The 25,554-nt window shown below is 39.7% G+C and overlaps 2 protein-coding genes across 4 annotated transcripts; one reads left to right on the top strand and one right to left on the bottom strand.

The window, feature by feature from the left end:
- Positions 1–76: 76 nt before the first annotated feature.
- mettl17 (methyltransferase like 17) lies at positions 77–9,967 on the bottom strand. The gene is made up of 14 exons (XM_034105341.1): positions 9,774–9,967; positions 8,651–8,792; positions 7,357–7,506; positions 7,189–7,276; positions 6,443–6,524; positions 6,196–6,269; positions 5,289–5,383; positions 4,561–4,631; positions 3,783–3,890; positions 3,536–3,604; positions 3,380–3,430; positions 3,201–3,293; positions 1,156–1,352; positions 77–275 (listed from the first exon to the last, which is right to left on the bottom strand). Exons 1-14 carry the CDS (start codon positions 9,840–9,842, stop codon positions 179–181), a joined length of 1,386 nt encoding a protein of 461 aa, XP_033961232.1. The 5' UTR covers positions 9,843–9,967; the 3' UTR covers positions 77–178.
- Positions 9,968–10,658: 691 nt separating this feature from the next.
- parp2 (poly (ADP-ribose) polymerase 2) lies at positions 10,659–25,390 on the top strand. 3 transcript variants are annotated; one of them, XM_034104048.2, is made up of 17 exons: positions 10,659–10,798; positions 12,301–12,510; positions 12,891–13,049; positions 13,908–13,978; positions 14,347–14,397; positions 14,648–14,744; positions 14,873–14,948; positions 15,035–15,137; positions 15,213–15,369; positions 16,204–16,342; positions 16,863–16,926; positions 18,134–18,268; positions 20,230–20,357; positions 22,355–22,454; positions 22,719–22,817; positions 23,361–23,485; positions 25,135–25,390. In XM_034104048.2, the coding sequence occupies exons 1-17, from the start codon at positions 10,765–10,767 to the stop codon at positions 25,292–25,294; spliced, it is 1,908 nt and encodes a 635-aa protein (XP_033959939.1). In that variant the 5' UTR covers positions 10,659–10,764; the 3' UTR covers positions 25,295–25,390. The 3 variants fall into 3 exon arrangements, with proteins under 3 accessions (XP_033959939.1, XP_033959938.1, XP_033959937.1); XM_034104047.2 differs by having other exon boundaries at positions 10,659–10,834; positions 12,894–13,049; XM_034104046.2 differs by having other exon boundaries at positions 10,659–10,834.
- Positions 25,391–25,554: the final 164 nt, after the last annotated feature.

Here is a 25,554-nt window from a genome sequence, read left to right as displayed (position 1 = left end):
GTTGTGATTTCTTTATTAAAGTAGTCAGAGGTTGTGAAATGAGTCAGTCATTTCCAACCCAGTGAGGAAACGCACATGTTCTGTACAACTAACAGCTGATTTCTGAGTCTTTCGTCAACAATGTTGGAGTGCTTCCGTTGTTTCAAAAGTATAAAGTTCGAGTCTCTTTGTAGCTGAATCATCGCTCTGAACCACTCTCTGCGTCCTCATCGTCTCCCTGAAGCATCGGCAGTCGATCTCCCCAGTCGCTGCTCCGGGCGCAGCGGTACACGTCTCTGATGGAAGGAAATAAAACCATTTTCAGTTCAGAGAGAACTGTGTCGTCAACATTCAATATTTGGTTGATTTGTGGTCTTGTTCCCTAAAACTATGATCAGACAAAGTTCCTGACAAATGAGCAATGTTAGATAATTATTTTATTTAGGAAAGGTTCTTGAGAAGCGGTTTGTGTTTGAGCAACATTTGAAAAGTTTGGCTTCTTTTCTTATTTAAAATTGACTAGTGAATTAGGCTCTTTGAAGGGAGCCGGATCTTATGGCTCCGTTCCGAGAGCCGTTCAAAAGGGCCGTTTTTTTTAAGAGGGCGGGGCTAATAGTTTTATCTGCTAATAATCACCAGGATACTGATGACTGCCAGCGTCTACTTTTACTCACAGAAAAATGTATAACTTGCTCCATCTCTCAGGCAAAGTACTACTCAAGCAGCATTATGCCATCATCTCCGGCTAATGTGCATTCAGGAAAGCAAGTTGCTTTAAAGCCGAGTGGATTTATGGCAGGCAGTGAACCAACGATAAAGAGAACGGCTCTCACCAAGTACGACTCGGTTCCCTTCGTTCGGACCAAAGAGCCGTTCAAAAGAATCGGATCGTAACATCACTAACTTACGGCATTGGCCTGACTAAATGAAATGCAATCAATACCCGGCACAAGGCGACTAGTATAAGAACATTATTTTTTGTTTCTTTTGACGTTTTTCTATATATGTACCTTACATTAGATAATACCCCCAATAATAAACACAGCACAAGTGTTTCATAGGCAGGGAAACCCCGCTATTTGCTGCTGCCGTTAAAACGTCTGACTAATTGATCCCAAGCTTTGGCTCCCTTCTTAAGCTGCTCCTGTCGATAGTTTTGATGTCGATGACTTTTACCTGCTCTGTTTCCGTGCCGTCACCACCAGGTGTTGCAGTTTTCCGTCGGGGCAGCACATCCGACAGTGCACGTGTCTCGTTCTGCGCTTCACCGGAGAGATCAGCCTGCCCCAATCCACGCCTTCAGACTCTGTGCCCTCCAGTTCTGTCCGAGCCAGAATCAGGTAGCTGAACTTCTCCGTCTGCCGCTCATTGCGCTGAAAAAAGGAATTAATTAAAGGTCACCTATTATGCAAAATCCACTTCTTCATGTCTCTTCTACATCAACATGTGTCCCCTCTTCTCCATGTCTCTTCTACATCAACACGTGTCCCCTCTTCTCCATGTCTCTTCTACATCAACATGTGTCCCCTCTTCTCCATGTCTCTTCTACATCAACACGTGTCCCCTCTTCTCCATGTCTCTTCTACATCAACATGTGTCCCCTCTTCTTCATGTCTCTTCTACATCAACATGTGTCCCCTCTTCTTCATGTCTCTTCTACATCAACATGTGTCCCCTCTTCTTCACGTCTCTTCTACATCAACATGTGTCCCCTCTTCTTCACGTCTCTTCTACATCAACATGTGTCCCCTCTTCTTCATGTCTCTTCTACATCAACACGTGTCCCCTCTTCTCCATGTCTCTTCTACATCAACACGTGTCCCCTCTTCTCCATGTCTCTTCTACATCAACACGTGTCCCCTCTTCTTCATGTCTCTTCTACATCAACACGTGTCCCCTCTTCTTCATGTCTCTTCTACATCAACATGTGTCCCCTCTTCTTAATGTCTCTTCTACATCAACACATGTCCCCTCTTCTTCATGTCTCTTCTACATCAACACGTGTCCCCTCTTCTCCATGTCTCTTCTACATCAACACGTGTCCCCTCTTCTTCATGTCTCTTCTACATCAACACGTGTCCCCTCTTCTTCATGTCTCTTCTACATCAACACGTGTCCCCTCTTCTTCATGTCTCTTCTACATCAACATGTGTCCCCTCTTCTTCATGTCTCTTCTACATCAACATGTGTCCCCTCTTCTTCATGTCTCTTCTACATCAACATGTGTCCCCTCTTCTTCATGTCTCTTCTACATCAACACGTGTCCCCTCTTCTTCATGTCTCTTCTACATCAACATGTGTCCCCTCTTCTTCATGTCTCTTCTACATCAATATGTGTCCCCTCTTCTTCACGTCTCTTCTACATCAACATGTGTCCCCTCTTCTTCATGTCTCTTCTACATCAACATGTGTCCCCTCTTCTTCATGTCTCTTCTACATCAACACGTGTCCCCTCTTCTCCATGTCTCTTCTACATCAACATGTGTCCCCTCTTCTCCATGTCTCTTCTACATCAACATGTGTCCCCTCTTCTTCATGTCTCTTCTACATCAACACGTGTCCCCTCTTCTTCATGTCTCTTCTACATCAACATGTGTCCCCTCTTCTTCATGTCTCTTCTACATCAACATGTGTCCCCTCTTCTTCATGTCTCTTCTACATCAACATGTGTCCCCTCTTCTTCATGTCTCTTCTACATCAACATGTGTCCCCTCTTCTTCATGTCTCTTCTACATCAACATGTGTCCCCTCTGTGGAAAGAGACTCTGATCCATTTCTATAAAAACCTGTCTGAAAATGAGCTGATCAGATTTTGCCCACTTTATGATGTCATAACGATGTTTTGTCTTGTGTAACCATTAGCCAATCAGCAACCAAGGTAACCCCCCCCCCCACCTTATCACCTGAATCTCCTCCTAGAGCACCATTGTGTTCTTTGTAACCAAATCTCTCTCAGAGGGGCGTGGGGAGGGGCTCCTTATTTTCATCTGAAGTAACAGACAGAGAATCAGCACTTTGGAAACAGGGCTGAAACAGAGGGGATTGTGGGTAATGCTGCAATGATCTGTTTGGTGTTTGGAGCCAATCAGAGACATGTTCTGTATATATCTGAGAGCTGTAATATATTGATGAGAAACAGTAAACTAGGGGACCTTTCGTTAAAAAGTGGAATCCATATATACGTTTTCTATCTCCTACTGAGGTCAAGAGTTTGATGTTACCCCGGGCAGAGGCAGAGGTTGGTACATCTGATTGAAGTTGCAGGGTGTGGTGATCGCAGAGGCCAGTTTAGGACAGGTCCGCTCATGAGGACACTAGAGAGACAAAACAAAAAGAGAGAAATACTGTAAAATGGTTGAGAGATGCCGTGAAGTTTTAATCATCTGAGATTTGAGCGTACCGGCGCAAACACTGCTGCTGGTCTGATGTCATGGACAATCTTGTCTTGTTTCTGGAGATAAAGAACTGCAGGTCATCAAATCATTTACAGAGAAGTGGCAAACTAAATTCCTCTTGGAGATGTTGAAGTGCCATGTGGTAAACTGTATTTGACTACCTTCAATAACGTGTCTCTGGCCTCCATAAGCATCTGATGGCCCTCTTTAGTCCCATTTTCCACCAGCACCTGCAAGATAAATCACGAAAAAAGCATAATCAAATGTTTTTATGTCAGATAATGTTTCTAGTTACCAGAATAGTCTTGAAGACAAGTTGCGATTTACACAGAAATACTGAGATTATATTCACTAAATGTGGAAGGACAACAATAGTTCACTTCATCTAAAGTCTTTATTTTAACGAACCAGGTAGGAGCTGGTCTTCCTCCACAGAGTTAACACCGTGTCCTCTCGCTCCTTCACATTCTGGAGCTCCGACAGAGTGAAGGCTGCCACCACCAAGTCAAACTGCACCTGGAGGAGAAACAACAGCCGTCAGGGCTCCTTGTCCTTAAAGGTGGGGTAGCCGTTAAGTTTGAGAAACCGGCTCGAGATCGCTAGAATTTGAAAATACACAACCGGAGAAAATCCACCACCTCCTCATAGAGCCCCTCCTCCAACACACACGAACGCGCACATGACCAATGAGGGCACGAGATAAGTTTGTGCCCCGATGGAAGGCTGACAGGCAGGTAGGCCATCATTTTTATTGGTTGTACTTTTTACAGTATTACGGCTTCTACAGATGACATTTTTTTTATGGATTTTATGCACTTCAGATATTCATTGCTATCGGGATGTTAAGAGCATTCCATGGAATATAACAAAAAGTGTATCTCGAGCCGGTTTCTGAAACTTACCTACCCCACCTTTAAGTAATATAATTGACGCCGAAAGATAAACACAAAACTAACTGTGAAGAAGGAATTCTAACGATGCAACGTCTTTGCACGGTTCCAACAATTCTTAAACATCAAATGGAAAGACTTTTAAATTGGAACGGTTACTATCGTACTACTTTAATCTCAATGTTCGCCGATACACACAGTATAGCAAGAATCTGATTGGTTTGGATCTTGACATTTTGATAGTTCAAAAAGAAACCCTTAAACTGAACTTAACACAGACTGTTTTAGTGTTTTACCTTAGGAGAGACAGGGAGGAACTGTCTGAAGTAAACTTGTTTGATGTGAGGTTCCACTCTTTCTTCATCACCTGCGAAAAAACACATGCTTAGGTTTTCTCATCAAGACAGAGAGGAGCAAGGAACAACAATTCAACATAATATAGAACAACATTTACGAGGCTCTTTAGAGGAGATGAGCCACAGGACCACCCAAAATCCAGATACACTTAAACATCTCAAGTGTGTTTAACTGTCAGCATGTCGTTGTGTCCCTGAGACTTCACCCCAAATTGCCCCTGTGGTGATTGTCCGCAGTATTGAGTATGTAAGTCGCTTTGGATAAAAGCGTCTAACAAGTGACGTGTGTGTGTGTGTGTGTGTGTGTGTGTGTGTGTGTGTGTGTGTGTGTGTGTGTGTGTGTGTGTGTGTGTGTGTGTGTGTGTGTGTGTGTGTGTGTGTGTGTGTGTGTGTGTATTTGGGAAGGGAGGCAGAGGAGGTTTGGTCAGTGTGTGTTTGTTTTGAAAACATTAGTGGCGGGGATGAAGTATTAATTAGTACTATCTCATTTATTATTAGTCATATGTTGTTCCCAATTAATGTCTTGGTATCATGAGATCTTGAATGTAATGTAATTGTAATTTTACCCTCACTCATCCTGTTAAAAAAAAAGAATTATACAAAAATAGATTGTCTCAACGTTTTGACCAAAGCCCTAAATAAATCAGAGCTGATATAACAGTTTGTACCTTTGAGAAGTCGCTCTGCCAGGACGTTCATCGGCCCGGAGCTGTCCACACACACCATCTCCTTCAAGGAGTCGCCCCAGTGTGAGTGTGACGCCCTGAGGGAGGGAAAGAGAGAGTTTCTATATGACTTACAATCTTCTAATTTACATGAAAACTCTTTTTAAGGTGCGCCGTGTTTCATACTGTAGAAGTGGAGTTCTTTGCCGAATGATTTAAAGGGCTGTGAGAATATTTTTATGTTGAAGAAAATGTATAAAGAAAGCTTATTTACAAAGTATGAAGTTGAATTTTGATTGTGTTCTGGTTTTCAGTATTTGTGAGCCACTGTGACTGAAAGAATATTGCTTTTATTTTAATTTTAATTGTAAGAAGGGGCAGGAAAATAAAATAAGATTTTCTTCTCCCTGCTCCTTTCCACCATGCTCTTTAAAAAAACAACAACAACCAGTATAAGTGTACATGTTTTGTAAAGTGTACATGTTTTGTAAAGTGTACATGTTTTGTAAAGTGTACATGTTTTGTAAAGTGTACATGTTTTGTAAAGTGTCCATGTTTTGTAAAGTGGACATGTTTTGTAAAGTGGACATGTTTTGTAAAGTGGACATGTTTTGTAAAGTGGACATGTTTTGTAAAGTGGACATGTTTTGTAAAGTGGACATGTTTTGTAAAGTGGACATGTTTTGTAAAGTGTACATGTTTTGTAAAGTGGACATGTTTTGTAAAGTGGACATGTTTTGGAAAGTGGACATGTTTTGTAAAGTGGACATGTTTTGTAAAGTGGACATGTTTTGTAAAGTGGACATGTTTTGTAAAGTGTACATGTTTTGTAAAGTGTACATGTTTTGTAAAGTGTACATGTTTTGTTTTAAACTAACTGCCAATTGTGGAATACATAATGAATACTAACCAAACAACTGTTCCTAACCCTGAACCAAAATCCAGGAGCGACTGAGGGGCAAAAGAGGAATCCTTCTTCTTTATCTGAAATGATTAAAGCAAATTGACTTTAAGGACGGAACAAGTAAAGCTCTGACTCTGAACACATCCAGAAAAACATAACTCACAAATAACAAGATTTATTTTGTTTTTTTCCACGCGACAGCCCTGGTATGAACACGCCAGTAAGCCTTTGATCTTCTCCAATTGTTCCTTACCTCGTTCAAAGCTCTCTTCACGGCAGCATAGCCGCCAGCCAGCCGAGCCGCCATGTAAACCACGCCCAGCTCTTCATCATACCTGCAACGCAGAGAGGGAGCTGTGCAGGAACTTGTCTCAAAATCAAACGGGAGAAATCACCTCCTCCAACATTTAACAGCAGAGAGGGGAAACTGTCGCACAACTTATGTCTGTATTAGATACCCAAATAAGATTTTGAAATAAAAAATAAATATATATACTTTATATAAGGCTAGTGTCAATATGATACATTGAAATAAGTTGGCAATGTGCATTAGGTATATAAATAGTTTAAAATGTTAAATATTCGTCAGCATTGGAACAATTTATACTCATACAGTGAGTGTTTCTCAATATCGAGGACGCTTGCGATGTCTTCCGAGTCACTTGCTTCAGAGGCGAGGCAAGAATCCTTCCTAGCCTCGGAAAACGAAGAATGGTGGAACAAGCTAACAGGTGTGCGTCATATGCGAGGCCCCGCCTTAAATTGAGCGCTATTTCCGCCAAAGATTTGGAAATTGGTCCGTGCGCAAAGCATTGTGGGGATTTTAAGACCGCGGAGTCTACACATGTGCAGCCTCGAAATGTCTCGCTGCGAAGTACGCCGGCCTCGGTAGAATTCCAAGCATGCTGGACATTGGAACAGTCCTTCGGCGGCACTCGATGACGTAGTATACATTATATATTTCTATAAAATTATTTGTAGATAAAAGCAAATAGTTACCTTGTGTTCTTCCAGTGATATGTGGTTTTTTTGAGCTCTGAGAACACTTTTTTCCTGATGCGGTCTTCCAGTAGCTGTTCATCTATATCTGTAAAGTAGAAGCACATTTACTTCTCCAGCTGCTTCATTATATCATCATTTAAAATGCATTACAGGTATGACAGCTACCTGCTTTCTTTTCCATCTCTTTCTCCCAGAGTTCTTTCTCCAGTTTCACAGCTCTCTTCCTCAGAGATGACTCTTCCACGGGACTCTTCCTGCTCCACAGGAAGTTTGTGAGGCTGTGAGCTCTGTCAGCCAGCCGAGGCACCTCAGCTCCTACATGTGGGGAGATCAAAGAGTCACACAGTGCATCTATGGAAACGGTTGATATGCAAACTCATATAGCTATAGTCATAACCAGAGGTGGGAAGTAGCGGAGTACAAATACTTCGTTGCTGCACTTAAGTATATTTTTCTGGTATCAGTACTTTACTCCACTACTTTTTACTTTTACTTCTTACATTTTTATCACAAATACCAGTCCTGTACTTTCTACTTCTAACATTGTACCGCTTCAGGCGAGAGATACAGACTCGGCCTAGGGGAGTAAAGTGGGGGAAAATAACTTTTGCCCTTGGGTTGAGGGCAGAATTAATATAATGTATTGTTCTTCAAAGGGGTAGTATCTTAAAATCAAACAAATTAAACTATTTTTGATAGACAAATGCATTGTCTATATCAATCATAATTGAGAATTAGACGCATACTAGCTAACGTTCTTTGAATAAATCTTATCGAACTCGATTTTTTTTACTATTTTCTTAATATGATTACTCTGTATTTATATGCATGCACGGAACAGTCAGTGTTTATCTGGAAATATAGATTTATCGCTTCCTCAATAGATTCACTATACCAGAGGTGGGAAGTATTGAAGTACAAATACTTTGTTACTGTACTTAAGTACATTTTTCTGGTATCAGTACTTTACTCCACTACATTTTACTTCTTACATGTTGAACCCAAATACCTGAACTTTCTACTTCTCTCATTTCCCAAACAGCTGGTTCCTTTAGTCTGAATGTGTGTGGGTGCGTGGTCATTATTCTTTAGAGTCATTGCGTGCCTATTGATTTGAACACGATCCGTGTATCCATCACTTCCTGGTCTTCTCTAAAGAAGAGGGACCAATGGAAACGTTGTCATGTTGCCGTTGTTCAGCATGGAAACATTCATTAGCTAACAATGACATTATTGTTCTGTTGATATAAAGGGAGGTCAGGTACTCTTTAAAGCAGCTGCTAGTTATGGGTACTTTTTACTTAAGTACATTTCAAAGGCCATATTTCTTTACTTTCACTTGAGTAAAGAAGTTTAGTCAGTACTTCTACTTTTACTAGAGTATTTTTAAACATGTGTATCTGTACTTCTACTTGAGTTAAGGATGTGTGTACTTTTGCCATCTCTGATCATAACCTACTTTGAATGATGCACCGTGCAGCCATCTGGAGTTCTTCAGGGAGGCGCAGGGTCTTCAGGTTGGTCACACCTGGGTGATTCCTGTGGGGTTCTCCTTTGAGGAAATCCACCTGGGAATGCAGGTCTGCGGCTGCACTCATACCCTGAGGATTTTGATTTGATTTGATTTATTTCGAATGTGTAAAACAATAATGCAAAAAATAACAATAATAATTAAACGAAACATGAGAATTATTATACTATACAAACTTAAGCCGTGTCAAATTGTTAAACAAAAATATTACTGACTCTAAATTATATTCAAACAAATGATCTACTTAATTACACATTTGTAAAAAGGGTGGGAAGAAGTTAACACTTATTTAATCCCACCCCTTCTACCACAAATTATTAACACTATTTTCATATAGAAATACAAACACAACAAAAACATAAAACAACAAATAAATAAACAGATGAATAAATAAACAAATACATACTATTTGGATGATAAGTAGAAATGTTTTTTTCTTTACCACCTATTTGAGCTCTTGTTTGTTGCCTTGTGGACAACAAACCTACTTATTGTCATAGATTAAAACAAAAATAATAGACAGACAAAAAATGTAATTAGATGGTTTCAGAGCCAATGTTGTGTTTTTTTATATAAAAACTGCAGTCCATCAAAGCAATTGAAAAATGTATTTTTGTAAACATACTCTTGAGATAACTTGTAATAATAAATTCATAGCCATCTTATCGAAAATGAACTCTTAACAGATATACAGAAATTCACAATGTATATTCCTGTTGCCATATATACAAGATAAACTGCTTTACATGTTTGCATTGTTTGGTATTTAATAATCACTTAATTCAGACATGTTCTGCAGGTAAACCAATACGGTTTTTTTTTACATTCAAGTACACTTCCGATTCAAAATCTAGAGTAGCAAAACAGTAAATCTATTGGAGATTGAAGGAATATTATATATACATGTATATTCATGTACACTTTACTCGTGTTTAAATAAAGCTGTGAACAAAGCTAAATTATAGGTGTGTGTTAATTAAACTCAGTACTGATTGTAAAATCTTCTCTGCCTGACCTCCATGGTGAAGATGGTGCGTTCAATGACACTCACCCTGCACATCATCCTCAGGACAGCGGCCCTCTGATAAAGGACACACGCGCCATATCTCCTTGAAGCCATGTCTTTTGAGCCTGAAAGTTCAATTGTTGTGTTCAAATTGTTTTTATTTTATGTTCCATTCTTACTCTGATGAGCATGGAGGCACGTTAGGAGCTTTTCCGCCAACAAAATAATTCCGACTAAAGCTTTAAACGGAACCTTTGGTTCCGAATTTCTGTTCCGCGTGCTATAGGAACAAACAGGAGGGCCCACTCTGCCCTCATTTATTATGGCTTGGTTTACTCCCCAAAGTCTCCAAAATACAAACTAAATATTGCCAAATCTTACTTTTTTGTTGAAGTGACAACATATAACATGATCTGTCCCTTTTCAGCTGGCTGGATCCGACCAATAGGAACAGGTTAACAAACAGTCTATTAAATGGAGAGGACTTCATTGACAATATGAAGATGTAATGGATGTTGTCATTGTGTCATTTTTATTTTGAATACATTTATGTTATGTGTGTTCTGTTTTATTCTCAACTTATATTTTATAATGTATACTTTATACATGTATTTATTTGTTCTAGTGTTTATGTATTCCTGTATTTCATTTCCACATGTATTCCTGTATTCATTTTTATTTTCTTGTGTTTATTTATTCCTGTATTTATTTCCACATTTATTTTGTTCTACTTAAGGCACTTAATTGTTGCTGTAATAATGTACATTTCTTAGTCTTTGGGACGAATAAAATAACCGTATTCTGATGCTGATTGTCTCTATACCATGACCATGTTAACTGTAAACACTTTTGATAAAGGTGTACAGCGCATGCGCCAAGGTCCAAATAATTTTCCGTTTTAACCACGGAGTGATTAATCTTATCACGATCTTTGGCACCGACCAGGAAACAGTGGTGGAGAAAGTTTACCGCCATCTCTGTTGTGTCCCTTTCTTACTGTACCTACTTCACTACCAGTTATTTTTCACAATCCACCATGAGGCGTACAAGAAGTTCCAGGAGTAAAACAAGTAAGGATGAAACAGAGGAAGTTCAGTCAAAAACAGGTTGGTGCTCTTTAGCCGTTTAAAGCTAACGTTAGCTGCTCCACCGACATCAGTTGGGGACAAGTCTGGGCAAAGGAGAGCAGGGGAATACATAATGTAATATATATATGGTTTATTCAGGATTTACTGTTGTTGCAAAGTAGAAAACAACCAACTTTCTTCCCAGGGTGGCTACCATACATGTTACAAGTTGAGCTTGTTGGTAAAACCTGTTAATGTCCACCACTGTCAACAATCACACCACACGCATATGGTAGTTTTTAAAGGAGGGACAAAGTTACAACCTCCTGCGATACATATTTAGTTTATTGTCGTTTGTTGTATTATAAAGTGGTTTTTTTTTTAGATAGGTGTAACATAAACCCTGTGTCATTTCATGGGGCTTTGCAAAATATAGTATAGCTCTACACTAAATACATAATGGTTTAAGTATGTTTATTTTCATTGCTTTATCCATTGCTGATTTTTCACTGGATTGGGTTGTGCTGAATATGTTTCAATGAAAATAAATGTCATTACATGTTTGTGAATGTAATCAGTCCCAACTTTTTAAATGTAGATAGTAAGTCTACTAATCTTAAATATACGAATGTAGATCCACAATCCTTGGTAGGTGTCACGTAGTTCCGAAGTATTTATTATTTAATCAAAACTGATTAATTTCATGTTTTTTATTTATTTAAATGATTGAACCATCTGTGCCTCTTTTCACTCTTTGGAAGTCCCATGTTACCAGAACTCAAAGTGTTGTTTAAAGGTCACTTATTATGCAAAATCCACTTCTTCACGTCTCTTCTACATCACCATGTGTCTCCTCTTCTTCATGTCTCTTCTACATCAACATGTGTCCCCTCTTCTTCATGTCTCTTCTACATCAACATGTGTCCCCTCTTCTCCATGTCTCTTCTACATCAACATGTGTCCCCTCTTCTCCATGTCTCTTCTACATCAACATGTGTCCCCTCTGTGTAAAGAGACTCTGAAAGTATCAGGAAAAAAGATTCTCTCTCTTTTTGTCCTGATCCATTTCTATAAAAACCTGTCTGAAAATGAGCTGATCAGATTTTGGCCACTTTGTGATGTCATAACGATTTGTTGGCTCGTGTAACCATTAGCCAATCAGCAACCAAGGTAACCCCCCCCCCCCCCCCCCCACCTTATCACCTGAATCTCCTCCTAGAGCACCATTGTGTTCTTTGTAACCAAATGTCTCTCAGAGGGGCGTGGGGAGGGGCTCCTTATTTTCATCTGAAGTAACAGACAGAGAATCAGCACTTTTGAAACAGGGCTGAAACAGAGGGGATTATGGGTAATGCTGCAATGATCTGTTTGGTATTTGGAGCCAAACACTTCAGAGATATGCTTTGTATATATCTGAGACCTGTGATATATTGATGAAAAACAGTATAATGGGTCCCCTTTAAGTCAGATGTTCACCACCCTACTCTGTGTTTATTTGTGGTCAGTGTGGGAGTGGGAAGGAGACGAGGGACAGTGGGAACCATACTCTTCTTCAGCCTGTGCCTTGTTGGACTCAGCCGTCTCTTCAGGAGAAACCTCCGTCACTCTGGCTCTGGCCTCGGAGTCGCCGTACGAAGTCGACCTGAAGAAAATGGTCCAGATAAATCCTGTCACCAAGTACAAGAGGAAGATTCGCTCTCACCCAGTGAAACCAGGTGTGTGTTGTGTTTCATCCGCCTGTAATATCCGTTTAACTGCAAATAGGTTATTTTATTTTAAATTGTCGTCATTTCTTTCTGTCATTCTCTTTGCTTGGACATCTGCCATCAATGTGTGAGACTTTGCATTTTGTTAATAACTTTGTCATGTGGGTCTTAAGTGTCTTAACGGCGTTCTATATGCAACAAATCCAACAAATTACCGTTATCTGATTTCACATTTCCTTAACCACCGTTTTATTTGATTTTCCCTAATGCTACTAATACAAAGATCCATGCAGTAGAAAGTGATAAAACATATTGTGTTTGTTATTGTAAATACATTTATTAAAATATACGTTTCACCAACGGTTTTTAAAATGTTTGTCTTTTTTTAGAAGGTGTGAATGACGCTGGGGACTCGACGGGCCAAAATGGGACTTTAGTTGAAGTTAAAGAGGAAGAGGCGGAGGAGCAACCTGTGGCTAAAAAGAAGAGAGGAGGAAAGAGTCAGGCAAAAAGTCAAAAGATGCCCAAAGAAGAAGTCAAAAGTGAAGGTAACGAGACATTTTGGCTTTTACATTGTTCCTGAAAGAGTGTGGATTATTCTTCCTAATTTTGCAAGTTCAAATTCAGCTTCTTTTATAAAATGTATCCGAAATAATTTGTATTGCCAAAATAATGACACTCTAAATCTAAAATCTAACTAAAAGCACAATATAGAAATGTAAAAAAATCATTAACAACCTTGATTTGATTATTTTATTTAATCGTTTATTTGGCTGGGATGATGCACGGTAATGAACGCTTAAAACATTCAAATGTGTCAAGCGTAACAGTGCCAGATTTAGCTTTGAGCTCATTTCCATTTAAAAAACATTTAAGAAAATTACATTTTTACAAACATAGCAAAAACAAAATACATGATATGCAAGAGAGTACAATATAGCAGCAACGACATGTAAAGTGCAAGAGGAGATACCCCTGTTTTAAAGTGCATTTAGCGGAGATTGCACGTCTGTTTGTTTCTCAACCGTTCTTTGAGTTGACCTTTGAAGCCATGAGAGAGGGACAATCCCGTATCTCAGCTGGGAGGCTGTTTCACAACAAGCTGCAGACTTCAGTCTCCTCTGGTTTGATTGATGTAAACAAACTGCCACGGGTTACATTATCCTTTATCCATTACTATGTAGTAGTGATGAGGTTGGTTACAAGATATATATATCAGTGAAAGTGTAAATATTCTTATTAAATAATTATGGCGATTGTTTTGAAGTAGAAATGTGTGTCCTGTGAAGACACCAGAGCAACATATTCAAAGTAAGACCTTAGGGTTGAAATGGTTTACCTGTACTTCAGTCAAACATCAGTTGACATCATGAATGGTTTCTCTCTGACCCTTGGATGCTGCACAGAGGTGGTGAGGACGGTGGTCATGAAGGGGAAAGCTCCAGTGGACATCGAATGTAAAGCCAAACTGGGAAAGGTACTCGTCTCTGTCCCTGATATGAAACTCTTGATCCACATTTGGTCGTGCTGGTGGTTCAACACCTGCAGAAACATCCGGTTACAGTTCCTCCTGTGGACATGAAACCATTTGTGGTTTACTACACATGACTGTGTCTTACTTTGCTTCTGAATGACTGGGCGGTTTACAGCTAAAGCACATGCTACAAAAAGTATGACTGCAGTTATTGATATTTACTTTCAGGAAAAATGCGTTTTGTACAAAAAATACAGTGTAAAGAAAGAAAATAAACATTTTTCATGAATAATATGTTTCTATTTCCCTGTTTACAAAATGCAGATAGGTGCAGTTGCCTTTTATTAAAATAAGTAACTGTTCTTCTTCAGGCTTTTGTGTACAGCGAAGGAAAGGATGTTTACGACGTCATGCTGAATCAGGTAAAATATTTAAATACCCTTTGATTTGTTTTAGTTTTTTGAGTATTAATAACTGACTAAAAATAGTAAGTTTTATAGATATTCCAATCACAAGTGTTTGCCCAGGTTTCAGGTTGGATTTGAGAGCTAAATGTATTTGACTATGCCTCTTCCGTTTTATTCATTTCTGACTATTTTCTCCTACAAAGTAAGGAATGTCCGTAAATAGATTTTCAGGCTTGCAGCAAATACCTTCCGTTTTATTTTGCAGACAAATCTCCAGTTCAACAACAACAAATACTACCTGATCCAGCTGTTGCAGGACGACAGCTCCAAGGCTTACAGTGTGTGGGCGAGATGGGGCAGAGGTACGTTTATAAGCCCTTTTATTTTAAATATATTTAAGTATTTGCATTTACGCAGGGAATCAACACAAGCCTATAGATTGGAACTAACTGATTAATAACACTAAGATGGTTTCTCCATTGCTTTTCAGTGGGAAAAGTGGGTCAAAACAGTCTGACAGCGTGCGGGTCAGACTTGCTGAAAGCCAAAGATATCTTCGGGAAAAAGTGAGATAAAAAAAAAAGTCATTTCCGATACATCTCAGTAAATTAAGTTGAATACATTGTGCCACTGTGTCGGATTCGCCCCACAGGTTTACAGACAAGACCAAGAATGAGTGGGAACACCGAGCAACCTTTGACAAAGTTGCGGGGAAATACGACATGGTCCACATGGACTACAGCACCAATGAAAAGGCAAACAACCAACAAGTTATATTTCTCTTAAATATCATCCATTATTACGCGTACTAATGTAATTCACTGTTCCAGGAGGAGAACACGGCCGTGGTGGATGCTGCTGCACCCCGGAAGAGGATCTCCAAGCTGAATGAGAAGCTCCAGTCGCTCATGGAGCTGATCTGTGACATCAAAGCCATGGAGGAGTTTGTGCTGGAGATGAAGTTTGACACCAGGAAAGCTCCTCTGGGTCAGTCTGACAGAACCAACATATAATCTTAAAGCCGTCAAATAACAAGAAGCAAACGCTGACTGAAAGTGATCTAGCTTAACTCTGAAATACTTAACAGCACTTCCCCTCTTCTCTTCTTTCTGTGAGGAGCAAAACAAAAGTCTTTACGCAACCACTGAACAAGTGACCAGTATTTTCAAACCTTTCGTTGTTGTGCTTCATGTTTCCTATTATTATTATGTATTTATTTTAACAAGGATCATGCATACAAATACATCAATCTCAGAAAAGAGAAGAGATGGACTATGCCACGTTTGAGCTCAAAGTCAAAGTCAATCTCAAAATATGTTTGTACACAGAAAGATCGAAATACTGTTTCCCACAGTCCCGAGGTATAAAATAAAATGAAATAAAGGATATACGATATATATAATATGTATATAAATACCTATACCCCAACTTATTTACATAACTATATATACATACACATTATTGATGTGTGTCTTGTCTTTTTGTATGTGATGTGGACCTTGAGTCTGAAATAAAGATTGAATAAAAATAAAATTAGCTATTAGCTCATTTCCATCTGCAGTCCTCAGGCAATCAACAAACATTGCATCATCTCTATCACACAAACAATTATAAAACATGATTTAAGTACAGGTCAATAAAATAATACATAGTACAGTTAAAATCTAATATTTACAATACAGTTCAAATTGAAAAACTCCGATTACAGTGTAATTAATGTTGGTTAATATCAATATGTTTGCACCATCAGAGTCAGTACAGGTTTTCAGTTCAACTGGAAGAATAGTCCAGCGTTTGAATTCTGTATCTTTCTTTCTGCAGGCAAGCTGACCTCAGAGCAGATCCGAGCAGGCTACATGGCGCTGAAGAAGATCGAGGATTGTCTGAAGAAGAAGGGCAGCAGTCGTGATCTGCTGGAGGCGTGCAACCAGTTCTACACCCGCATCCCTCATGACTTTGGGTAAGGAACATGTGCTCAGTTGGAGCAGCTTAAAGCCGCATTTCGACTACAGGTTTTAGCGCGGCTCGGTTCACCTTTGCTCGGTTCGGCTCACTTTAAGCTGCGTTTCCATTACAGTTAGTAACAAGAGTAGTAACTATAGTAACCACTCAGTGTAGGCATGTTTTTCTACTGGAACCACTCCGGCCGTTGTGGTCCTTGACGGTTCTATAATCACTGCCATTTCGTTATGGATTTGTTGAAATTAGATATACTTGCTGACGGTAGCTCATCTGTTTTAAAAATGGCGCTTGGGGACTGTCTTGCGCAAAAATTGTGGCGATTCTCTCTGACCAATCAGCAGTCGGCAGTGTTTTGCGTCACTAGCTAAGCATATTTTCAGCTCGCTTGGAACCGAGCCGTTCTAAAACCCTGTAGTGGAAATGCACCTTTAGAGCGATGCCCTCACGCTGTGGAGAAATGTCTGGTTGACGGCAGGCAAACACTGGTCTTTGAAACTAAATGAGATGTCATTCTCCAGGTTGAAAACTCCTCCAGTCATTCGTACAGAGGAGGAGCTGAAAGAAAAGATTTCCCTGTTGGAGGTAAAATGCTTCTCCATTCATTTATTTTATTTATGTCTTCCCTAAAATGTTTTGTCTATACCAGGGGGGTCCAAGCTAAGGCCCGGGGTCCAGCTGCAGCCCCATGGTACATTTTTAATCGGCCCGCAACCAATTCTGAAAGTATAATGGAATATGGCACACCTGAAACTTATTCTACTTCTTCAATATATATATGTACACAGTATTCATGTGTTTATAAGCCCACTTTTCAAATAAATGCAGTCAATTCAAACATTTTCCATAACAAGCTTGAAACATACCCTTAATATTTCCCCTTATAAGCAATCTGAGGCTTCTGTTTTAAGGGTCGAGCTGCCAACACTTTTTGTAACAAAATAAATGAAACCCTATGGAGCGCTGTTGTGTAGTAGGCTGTTTGTTTTCTTAAAGCATATTCAATTATCAAGCAAAATGTTCCTACATGTAGATTTAGCTAACTCATAACTTAATGTATGACCAGAGGTGGGAAGCAGTAGAGTACAAATACTTCATTACTGTTCTTAAGTACATGTTTCTGGTATCAGTACTTTACTCCACTACTTATTTTTCTGACAACATTTTACTTTTACTTCTTACATGTTGAACACAAACACCTGTACTTTCTACTTCTTACATGTTGAACTCAAATACCTGTACTTTCTACTTCTTACATGTTGAACACAAATACCTGTACTTTCTACTTCTTACATGTTGAACACAAATACCTGTACTTTCTACTTCTTACATGTTGAACACAAACACCTGTACTTTCTACTTCTTACATGTTGAACACAAACACCTGTACTTTCTACTTCTTACATGTTGAACACAAACACCTGTACTTTCTACTTCTTACATGTTGAACACAAATACCTGTACTTTCTACTTCTTACATGTTGAACACAAATACCTGTACTTTCTACTTCTTACATGTTGAACACAAATACCTGTACTTTCTACTTCTTACATGTTGAACCCAAATACTTTACTTGAGCAAAGAAGTTTAGTCAGTACTTCTACTTTTACCAGAGTATGTTTGAACACGAGTATCTGTACTTCTACTTAGTAAAGGCTGTGTGTACTTTTGCCATCTCTGTTTATGAGGCATTATACCTCACCTCTAGTGGCCCAGCTATTCGTGTATTTGTCTGTATCTGACCCTCAGTGAAAAATACAGTAATATCTGATGGTCTCTTTGTTATTCCAGGCTCTGAGTGACATTCAGATAGCGGTGAAGATGGTCCAGTCGAGTGGAGACGGTGATGAACATCCTGTGGACCGGCAGTACTCCTCGCTCCAGTGCCAGCTGCAGCCTCTGGACTCCGGCACCAACGAGTTCCAGGTCAGCGGTTAACACTTTTAACTTAAAATGCAAAATGATAGAAAGATTCATGAGTCTGGACTTAACTGAATAAAACCCTTAAAGGAGATTCACGACAAAACCTATTTTTACGTGAGCTTGTGAGGTAACGAGCATTCAGAATCACACGCATCACATTACATTGCATTGAGCTGACGCTTTTATCCAAAGCGACTTACATGTGCATTCGACCAAGAAGATACAAAGTTGAAGAAAACAGAATCATATAAGTGTAAGGGAAACTTCTGCAGCAATGGAGAGTCAGGACTCAGAGAGACACGAGGAGAGTTGGAGCTTTGATGTCAAACACTGGTAGTTTATTACAAGTCAACGGTCGGAAAATTCATATCACGAGTCACAGCAGCAAAAGGTTCTGACTGCACGGGTGGGTTGCCATGTCAATTCTGATCAGCCTCGCATCTCGGTAGACCTTTAACTAGTTTACAGAGAGTCAACCCACATATTGGGGGAAGGTATACGTGAACACCTGGAGGCACTGAATCACTATCTGACTCTTTGGCTCTGTGACAGAGAGTTGGCCGGTCATAAAACTGAGGCTAAGTGCTGGAGCACATTCCTTAAAGCTGGCGTCACAGATCAGGGTTAGTGATAAATGTCAACAGGCAATATGGTTAAATATCTTAGGAGTAAGACAGAAATATTCCCTTACAATAAGTACATCAGGTTTCATAGAGCCAAGACATTTCAAGTGCTACTCAACTGGCTTTACGTAAGCCAGTCCTTTGTTAGTATATAAGTGCTTTGTTAATAGTTCTATCGCTCGAAGTGGAGTCGAAAGAGATGAGTTTTCAGTCTGCGCTGGAAGGTGTGTAAGCTATCTGCCGTCCTGATATCAATGGGAGCTCATTCCACCATTTTGGAGCCAGGATAGCAAACCCACGTGTTTTTGCTGATGGGAACTTGGGTCCCCTTCGCAGCGAGGGTGCAGCGAGTCGTTTGGCTGATGCAGAGCGGAGTGCACGTGCTGGGGTGTACGGTTTAACCATGTCCTGGATGTAGGAAGGGCCAGATCCATTAGCAGCATGGTGCGCAAGTACCAGTGTCTTGAAGTGGATTCTAGCAGTTACCGGAAGCCAGTGGAGGGAGCGGAGGAGCGGAGTGGTGTGGGAGAATGTAGGAAGGTTGAAGACCAGACGAGCCGCTGCATTCTGGATGAGCTGCAGAGGTCGGATGGCAGGGAGACCAGCCAGGAGGGAGTTGCAGTAGTCTAGGCGTGAGGTGACGAGAGCCTGGACCAGAAGCTGTGTGGCTTTCTGGGTCAGCTGGGGACGCATCCTCCTGATGTTGTAAAGTGTGTATCTGCAGCAGCGGGTTGTAGCAGCGATGTTTGCACACACATCACACATACAAGGAATTTGCTTCGGTATATAAAGGGTGCAAACATTAACACAGTGTAATAGAAAGATCAAGAATAGAACAATTATAATAAGAAAATATTTAAAAATAAAGAGTAATACTTACACGGAATATAAAAATACATAAAAAAGAATGCAGTGAATATATGACAAAATACTTTATATTATTTTTAAAGTGGAGGCTCTCCGTATTCTAAAATAGAGATGGGTATCTACTATCTTGATGCCTAATTTTGAGCAGAAGGTAAATGTTTATTGTCACTTTAATTAAAAAGGAAAACAGTCTTTTGAAAGAGGCCAGTGACAAAATAGCCAAATCATATTGTAGTGATTTGTTATGTGATATGAATGTAAGTGAGTTTCTTAAATGGGCAGTTGATATCTTTTCATAGACCTTATGAGTTTAATCAAAATCCTATCGTGGAAGACTCTTTCCAAAGTATGGAACTAAAATGGTTGTGATGAAACCTGTGATTTACAACCATACCAACCAGTAAACTGGGTGAAACTGAAGCTGTCCAGTGTTGTGAATGTCTCCTTGTGACCTTTCCTCTCCTCTGTGTGAAGGTGGTAGAAAAGTACCTTCAGTCCACTCACGCCACCACCCATAACGACTACACCATGACGGTCCTCGACATCTTCTCAGTGGACCGAGCCGGGGAGACCAGCAACTTCCTCTCTCAGATGCACAACAGGTGAGCGGTTCAATCAACTCTCAATGCACCTTCAGGCTTCGATCAAATATCATTACTGATTCATGTTGACTTGGATACAATCAGAATCAGAATCCCTTTATTAGTTATGATATAATAAAAAGTTACATAATTTAAAAAAATACACATCCTGTAACAGTTCTACGGATTTAGCAGCCAGGTATATATCACACAGTTATTAACGGCATTTATATATAGCACATAGTTTGTTGGTATTTAGCAGCAAGGGGTGTTATAGTCTGTGTTGTGGTGTGTGTGTGTGGGGGGGGGGTGAACTAGGGGCTGTGCTGGTTGTATAGTCTGACTGCTGCAGGAAGGAAAGACCTGCGGTATCTCTCCGTGAGACAGCGGGGGGTGCAGCAGCCTATCGCTCTGTGTGCCATGCTGATTTCAGCTAATTCAGCAAATTAAAAAAGTATAATGGAGTACGGCCCGCAGATGAAACATGTGCTCGTCTTGTGTTGTACTTCTTAAATATAGATGAAAACAGATATTACACAGTAGTACTCATGTGTTAAGAAGCCCACTTTTCAGTCAGTTCCAGTTGAAAATGTTTTCTATCAAATCTAAGTTGATTAGAAAAAAGCCCAATAACTTATTTTCACAACAAGCTTGAAATCAACCCTTCATATTTCCTCTTATGATAATTGTGGAGGAAACTTCTGTGTAGCAATGCAGTGGGAGTCACCGACTCATGAAGGAGACACGGGACGAGCAGGAGTTCTGATGTCAAACACTGATATTCAATACAAGCATCGGCCGGAGAAATTCACATCACAAGTCACACAGTCAAAGGTTCTGACTGCACGGGTGGTTTGCCATGTCAAATCTGATCAGCCTCGCATCTTGGTAGACCTTTTAACTAGTTTACAGAGAGTCAAATCCACATATTGGGGATGGGCGTAAACACGTCTGCAGACACAGGAGATGTCTCTCACGTCTCTGGAGCTTAGAAAACCCCCCTTGTGCCCACTGGTGTCAGGCCATAAACCCTAGTATCAACATACGACTGCATTAACACATTCCTTACGGGAGATTAGAAGAAGGGATGGTCGTAAATGTCAACACACAAAATAAGGTTAAATGTCTAGGAGTAAAGACACAATTAATCCCTACCAATAATCAATCTGAGGCTTCTGTTTTAAGGAATGAGCTACCAACAAAATAAATGAAACTATGGAGATCTGTCATGTAGGCTGTTGTTCTTCTTAAAGCATATTCAAGTATTAAGCATCATTTACCTACATTTGATTTATTTTGCTGACTTATAACTGAACTTTTGAGGCGATACACTTCACCTCAGTGGCCCAGCCCTTCGTATATCTTTCGGTGAAAAAAGGTTTGGACACCCCTGCTCTAGATCAGTGGTTCCCAACCTGGGAAAAGTTTTTTTTTTACTTTTTTGTTTTACATATTGTAAGGCAATACATGATTGTCACTAAAAGCCTTGTCTCTTCATTACAATACAATAGAAAAAATAATTGACTAATTAATTTTAATAAAAATTCAAGTTAGTATTAAAGGAATAAAAAGACAGAAATGTATAATTCTTTCTTTAATAGAAATGTTTCTTCTGCCCATAACCAGGCTTGTCTGGATAAGCGCATTTTTAATTGTCCATGCCGGTTTCAGTTGGATTATTTGTCACAGTTGCTCCGATCAGATCGGTCTCCTCCATTTTGTAGATTATTTACGACTTTTGAATCCACATAAACACATCGGCAAAATCCGGTTTACTTTGAGCATGTGTTTTAAACAGTTTAATCCCTTTGTGAATTGTTTGCACTTCCGCGCCGTCCTTTAATTTCTTCATACATCGGGAATCCAAATGAATCCAAATGAATTAATCCTGAGTCCAATAACCATCAAAGTCACTCCGATAGTGCTCCTTAATTACGCTTTCATCCTCCTTTCACAAAATACTTCACAATACGCCCACTGATCTAGATGATATAACTTTATTCGTTCTGTCTCACCAGGACTCTGTTGTGGCACGGGTCCCGTCTCTCTAACTGGTGCGGCATCCTCAGTCAGGGGCTCCGAGTGGCCCCCCCCGAAGCCCCCGTCACTGGATACATGGTAGGAGGGATTCATACATATTCTGTATTTCAGTTTATTCTCAGTCCTCTGCCTTTCTCGAAGATATTGAAGTGACTGTTATTTTGTATATATTGATTGTTGTGCTTTTATTTAGGTCTTAATGTGTGCATATGTATAAATGTGTCTTTGATTGTGTATATATAGATACATATTTGCAGGCGTCTGTATATCACTTTAAACTATGAATACAGCACCATGTTTTTATTCCAGTGCTCATAATGTTCCCGATTGTCTTGCCTCTAGTTTGGAAAAGGTATCTACTTTGCTGACATGTCATCAAAGAGTGCCAACTACTGCTTTGCCAATCAGAACAACCACACAGGGCTGCTGCTGCTGAGTGAGGTGAGTTGTTTCATATTTACACATATTCAGCCAGAACAACAGATTCACTGGAGGGGAAAGGCAACGTGTCAGTAGTCTGAATTTGCTTTTAAATTTAAAAAAAAAAGCTCCAAGAAGAAATTGTGCCAATAGTTGGTGCCTAGGTTTATATCAGACTCTTTAAAGCTGCCAATACTCATGTAGTTCCGTCTAATCCAAAAATCTATATATCCAGAAGTAGCAATAAGCTTGACTCCAACAAAAATACATCTCAGGAAGGTTTGGTTGACTCTTTACTTAAACAAAAGGTATCAATTACACACACATATTTTCAAAGTCAAAAAACGATGTTGCTCCATGATTATTTTCTCCTTCTCACTTCTAATTACCAGCAGCTGCAGTCGGCTGTGACGTCAATGTTACGACGGCTGGTTTAAATAACTGATATAATAATATTTATAACACATTATAACAATGTTCAACTATATCTATATACACACATAATATATAAAATCATACATTTTAACGTGTGTGTGTGTGTGCGTGTGTGCGTGTGTGTCGCAGGTTGCCCTGGGAGACTGTAACGAGCTGGTGATGGCCGACTACGAAGCCCAAAATCTTCCATCTGGGAAACACAGCGTCAAGGGCCTCGGACAGACCGGACCCGACCCCAAGAACGCCGTCACCCTGTACGTCTCATTACGCTCGCACATCTCATACAGGCCAATCGCCGTTACACAACAACATACTTAAAACATCTGAGAGAGGACGTTTGTTGATTACAGTAACCAAGAAAGTATGCGGAACAATTAAATAAAAGACACGAAGGAACACATGTAATATTAGAACAAACAATACAGTAATTAATATATAACAAAGCATTATATTCTGTAAAATAATTGTATTCTTAGTTAATTACAATCTAATTTCCTGTGTGAACAAATAGGAAATAGCAACTATGTTTGAAAATGGCAAAAGGGATGCACAGACTTTGTTTTACAGCGAGGCATCATTCAGAGCAGGACGTGAAGCTCGGGGACTTGAATATCCTCAGTGATGACAAACTACTGAAGCTTTTCACTGTATTCTTGTAGATCTATTTGTTCAGAGTTATTTCAAGCGCTCCATAGAAAGGTCGCATGGCTTTGCTCCAGACAGAGGCACTTTGGAGTAAAACCATTCAGCTGCAAGTCCACACACTGAACAGTGCACTCCGTCTGCGACTCAGACTAATGGACTGGTTTGACCCCCTGTGCTCAGCTCTGGTCTCTCTGTACATTTCACAGTCTGAACATATACTGTTTCTACAGAGAGCCGTTCCCTAAGCATGAAGCATAACATTTCATGAAGTGTCCTCCTTCAAATCCTCAACAGAAAAAGGCTGCATTTTATGTTTTAGTAATTAACAATTCGATTAGAAACAATATATAGTGAATTGTATCTGTGTACATTATGGTAGACCTTACATTCAGAGTTTTAACATAATAATGGACTTCTGCCACTTTTTTAAAGCCAAAAATGACAAATATTTAATTGTTCTGCATTCTCAAATGTGAGAATGTTCTGAACCTGATTGTAAACTGAATATTTTTGGACATTTAAAGACATCGCCTTTTGCTGTACAGGCGTTATTCACAGTTTTCTGACTTGTTAAAAATCAAACCATTAATAACTGGCAGATTATTAAAAACAAAGTATTAGTTGCAGCCCCTGTTTAAGCCCATTCCCTACAGAAGATCTTAATCGGGAAATGAATTGGCTTTTATCAGTCATTCCCACACAGAATCTTGTGATACCAGAATCTCCAATGTTTATATCAGAAAGCGACAAAAGGGGATTCCTTTTCCACACGTTTTCTCGACCTGACGAGTAATCAATTGACTGAGAAAAACAGAAGCATTGCACTCATTGATATTAAAAAGTGTCACAAAGGGAAGGCAACTTGCAATTATTATTTAAAACCACCAGAGAGGTCCTTAAATATATATCTAGCCTTTTACTAGATCTTTAAAACCCCCACTTGTTGCCATGCCAACCTAAACGTCACTGTTTTTATTCTGTTGTTTACTTTATTATATATATATATTATTTTTGTTGTTGTTGTTTTGTTTCAACCATTTTACACTGAGTTTTGTTTACTCAAATGCGCTTATAAATCAAATTGATGATTGCTATTATTATATGCATATTTAGTGCGAATGCTGAGCAAATCGTTTCACTTTTCTGCATTTCTCCGCTAAGTTCAGCAACACATGTACACGGCTTTCAGCATTCGCACGCATGTTCAGCAGGAAATGCATTTGTTCTAGTTTTGATTGTGTCCCTCTCTATTTCTCAGGGACGGCATGACGGTGCCGATGGGTCCGGGGGGGAAGACGCAGGCGAGCAGCGACGGCCGTTACCACCTCCTGTACAACGAGTTCATCGTTTACAACCCCGCCCAGACCCGCATGAAGTACCTGCTGCGGATCAAGTTCAACTACTCCTCCCTTTGGTGAAGCAACACAGAAAGGAGATGAAGACACCTGGAGGTTTTCTCTCCTCACATCTCCAGTCATTGTTCATTTACAGTTATATTCTGGTTCTTTGGTTTAGGATGTGACACCGTGAAGCTTTGCAGTTACTGGGGGAATGTTTATTTTGTGAAGGAGAGCTGCAAATATTTGTCGGCAACTATCTCAAAAAAATATTGTTTATGCTGAAAGTGATTGAAGCTTTCCTTTCTCGTATGTTATATCTTGTTGTACGACTTTGAATG

The sequence above is a fragment of the Pseudochaenichthys georgianus genome, chromosome 17 (genome assembly GCF_902827115.2).
Source record: "Pseudochaenichthys georgianus chromosome 17, fPseGeo1.2, whole genome shotgun sequence".
NCBI lineage: Eukaryota > Metazoa > Chordata > Actinopteri > Perciformes > Channichthyidae > Pseudochaenichthys > Pseudochaenichthys georgianus.
The sequence above is the reverse complement of the archived record's forward strand: the minus strand, read 5'-3'. Positions and strand labels throughout refer to the sequence as shown.

Coding starts and splice junctions, on each gene's coding strand:
- mettl17 (XM_034105341.1), bottom strand. CDS start 9,842: ATGGCTTCAAGGAGATATGGCGCGTGTGTCCTTTATCAGAGGGCCGCT. Junction 7,277..7,356: donor AGAGATGGAAAAGAAAGCAG/GTAGCTGTCATA, acceptor TCTACTTTACAG/ATATAGATGAACAGCTACTG. Junction 5,384..6,195: donor GGGTTAGGAACAGTTGTTTG/GTTAGTATTCAT, acceptor TCCCTCCCTCAG/GGCGTCACACTCACACTGGG.
- parp2 (XM_034104046.2), top strand. CDS start 10,765: ATGAGGCGTACAAGAAGTTCCAGGAGTAAAACAAGTAAGGATGAAACA. Junction 16,927..18,133: donor AAAAGATTTCCCTGTTGGAG/GTAAAATGCTTC, acceptor TTGTTATTCCAG/GCTCTGAGTGACATTCAGAT. Junction 18,269..20,229: donor CCGGCACCAACGAGTTCCAG/GTCAGCGGTTAA, acceptor CTCTGTGTGAAG/GTGGTAGAAAAGTACCTTCA.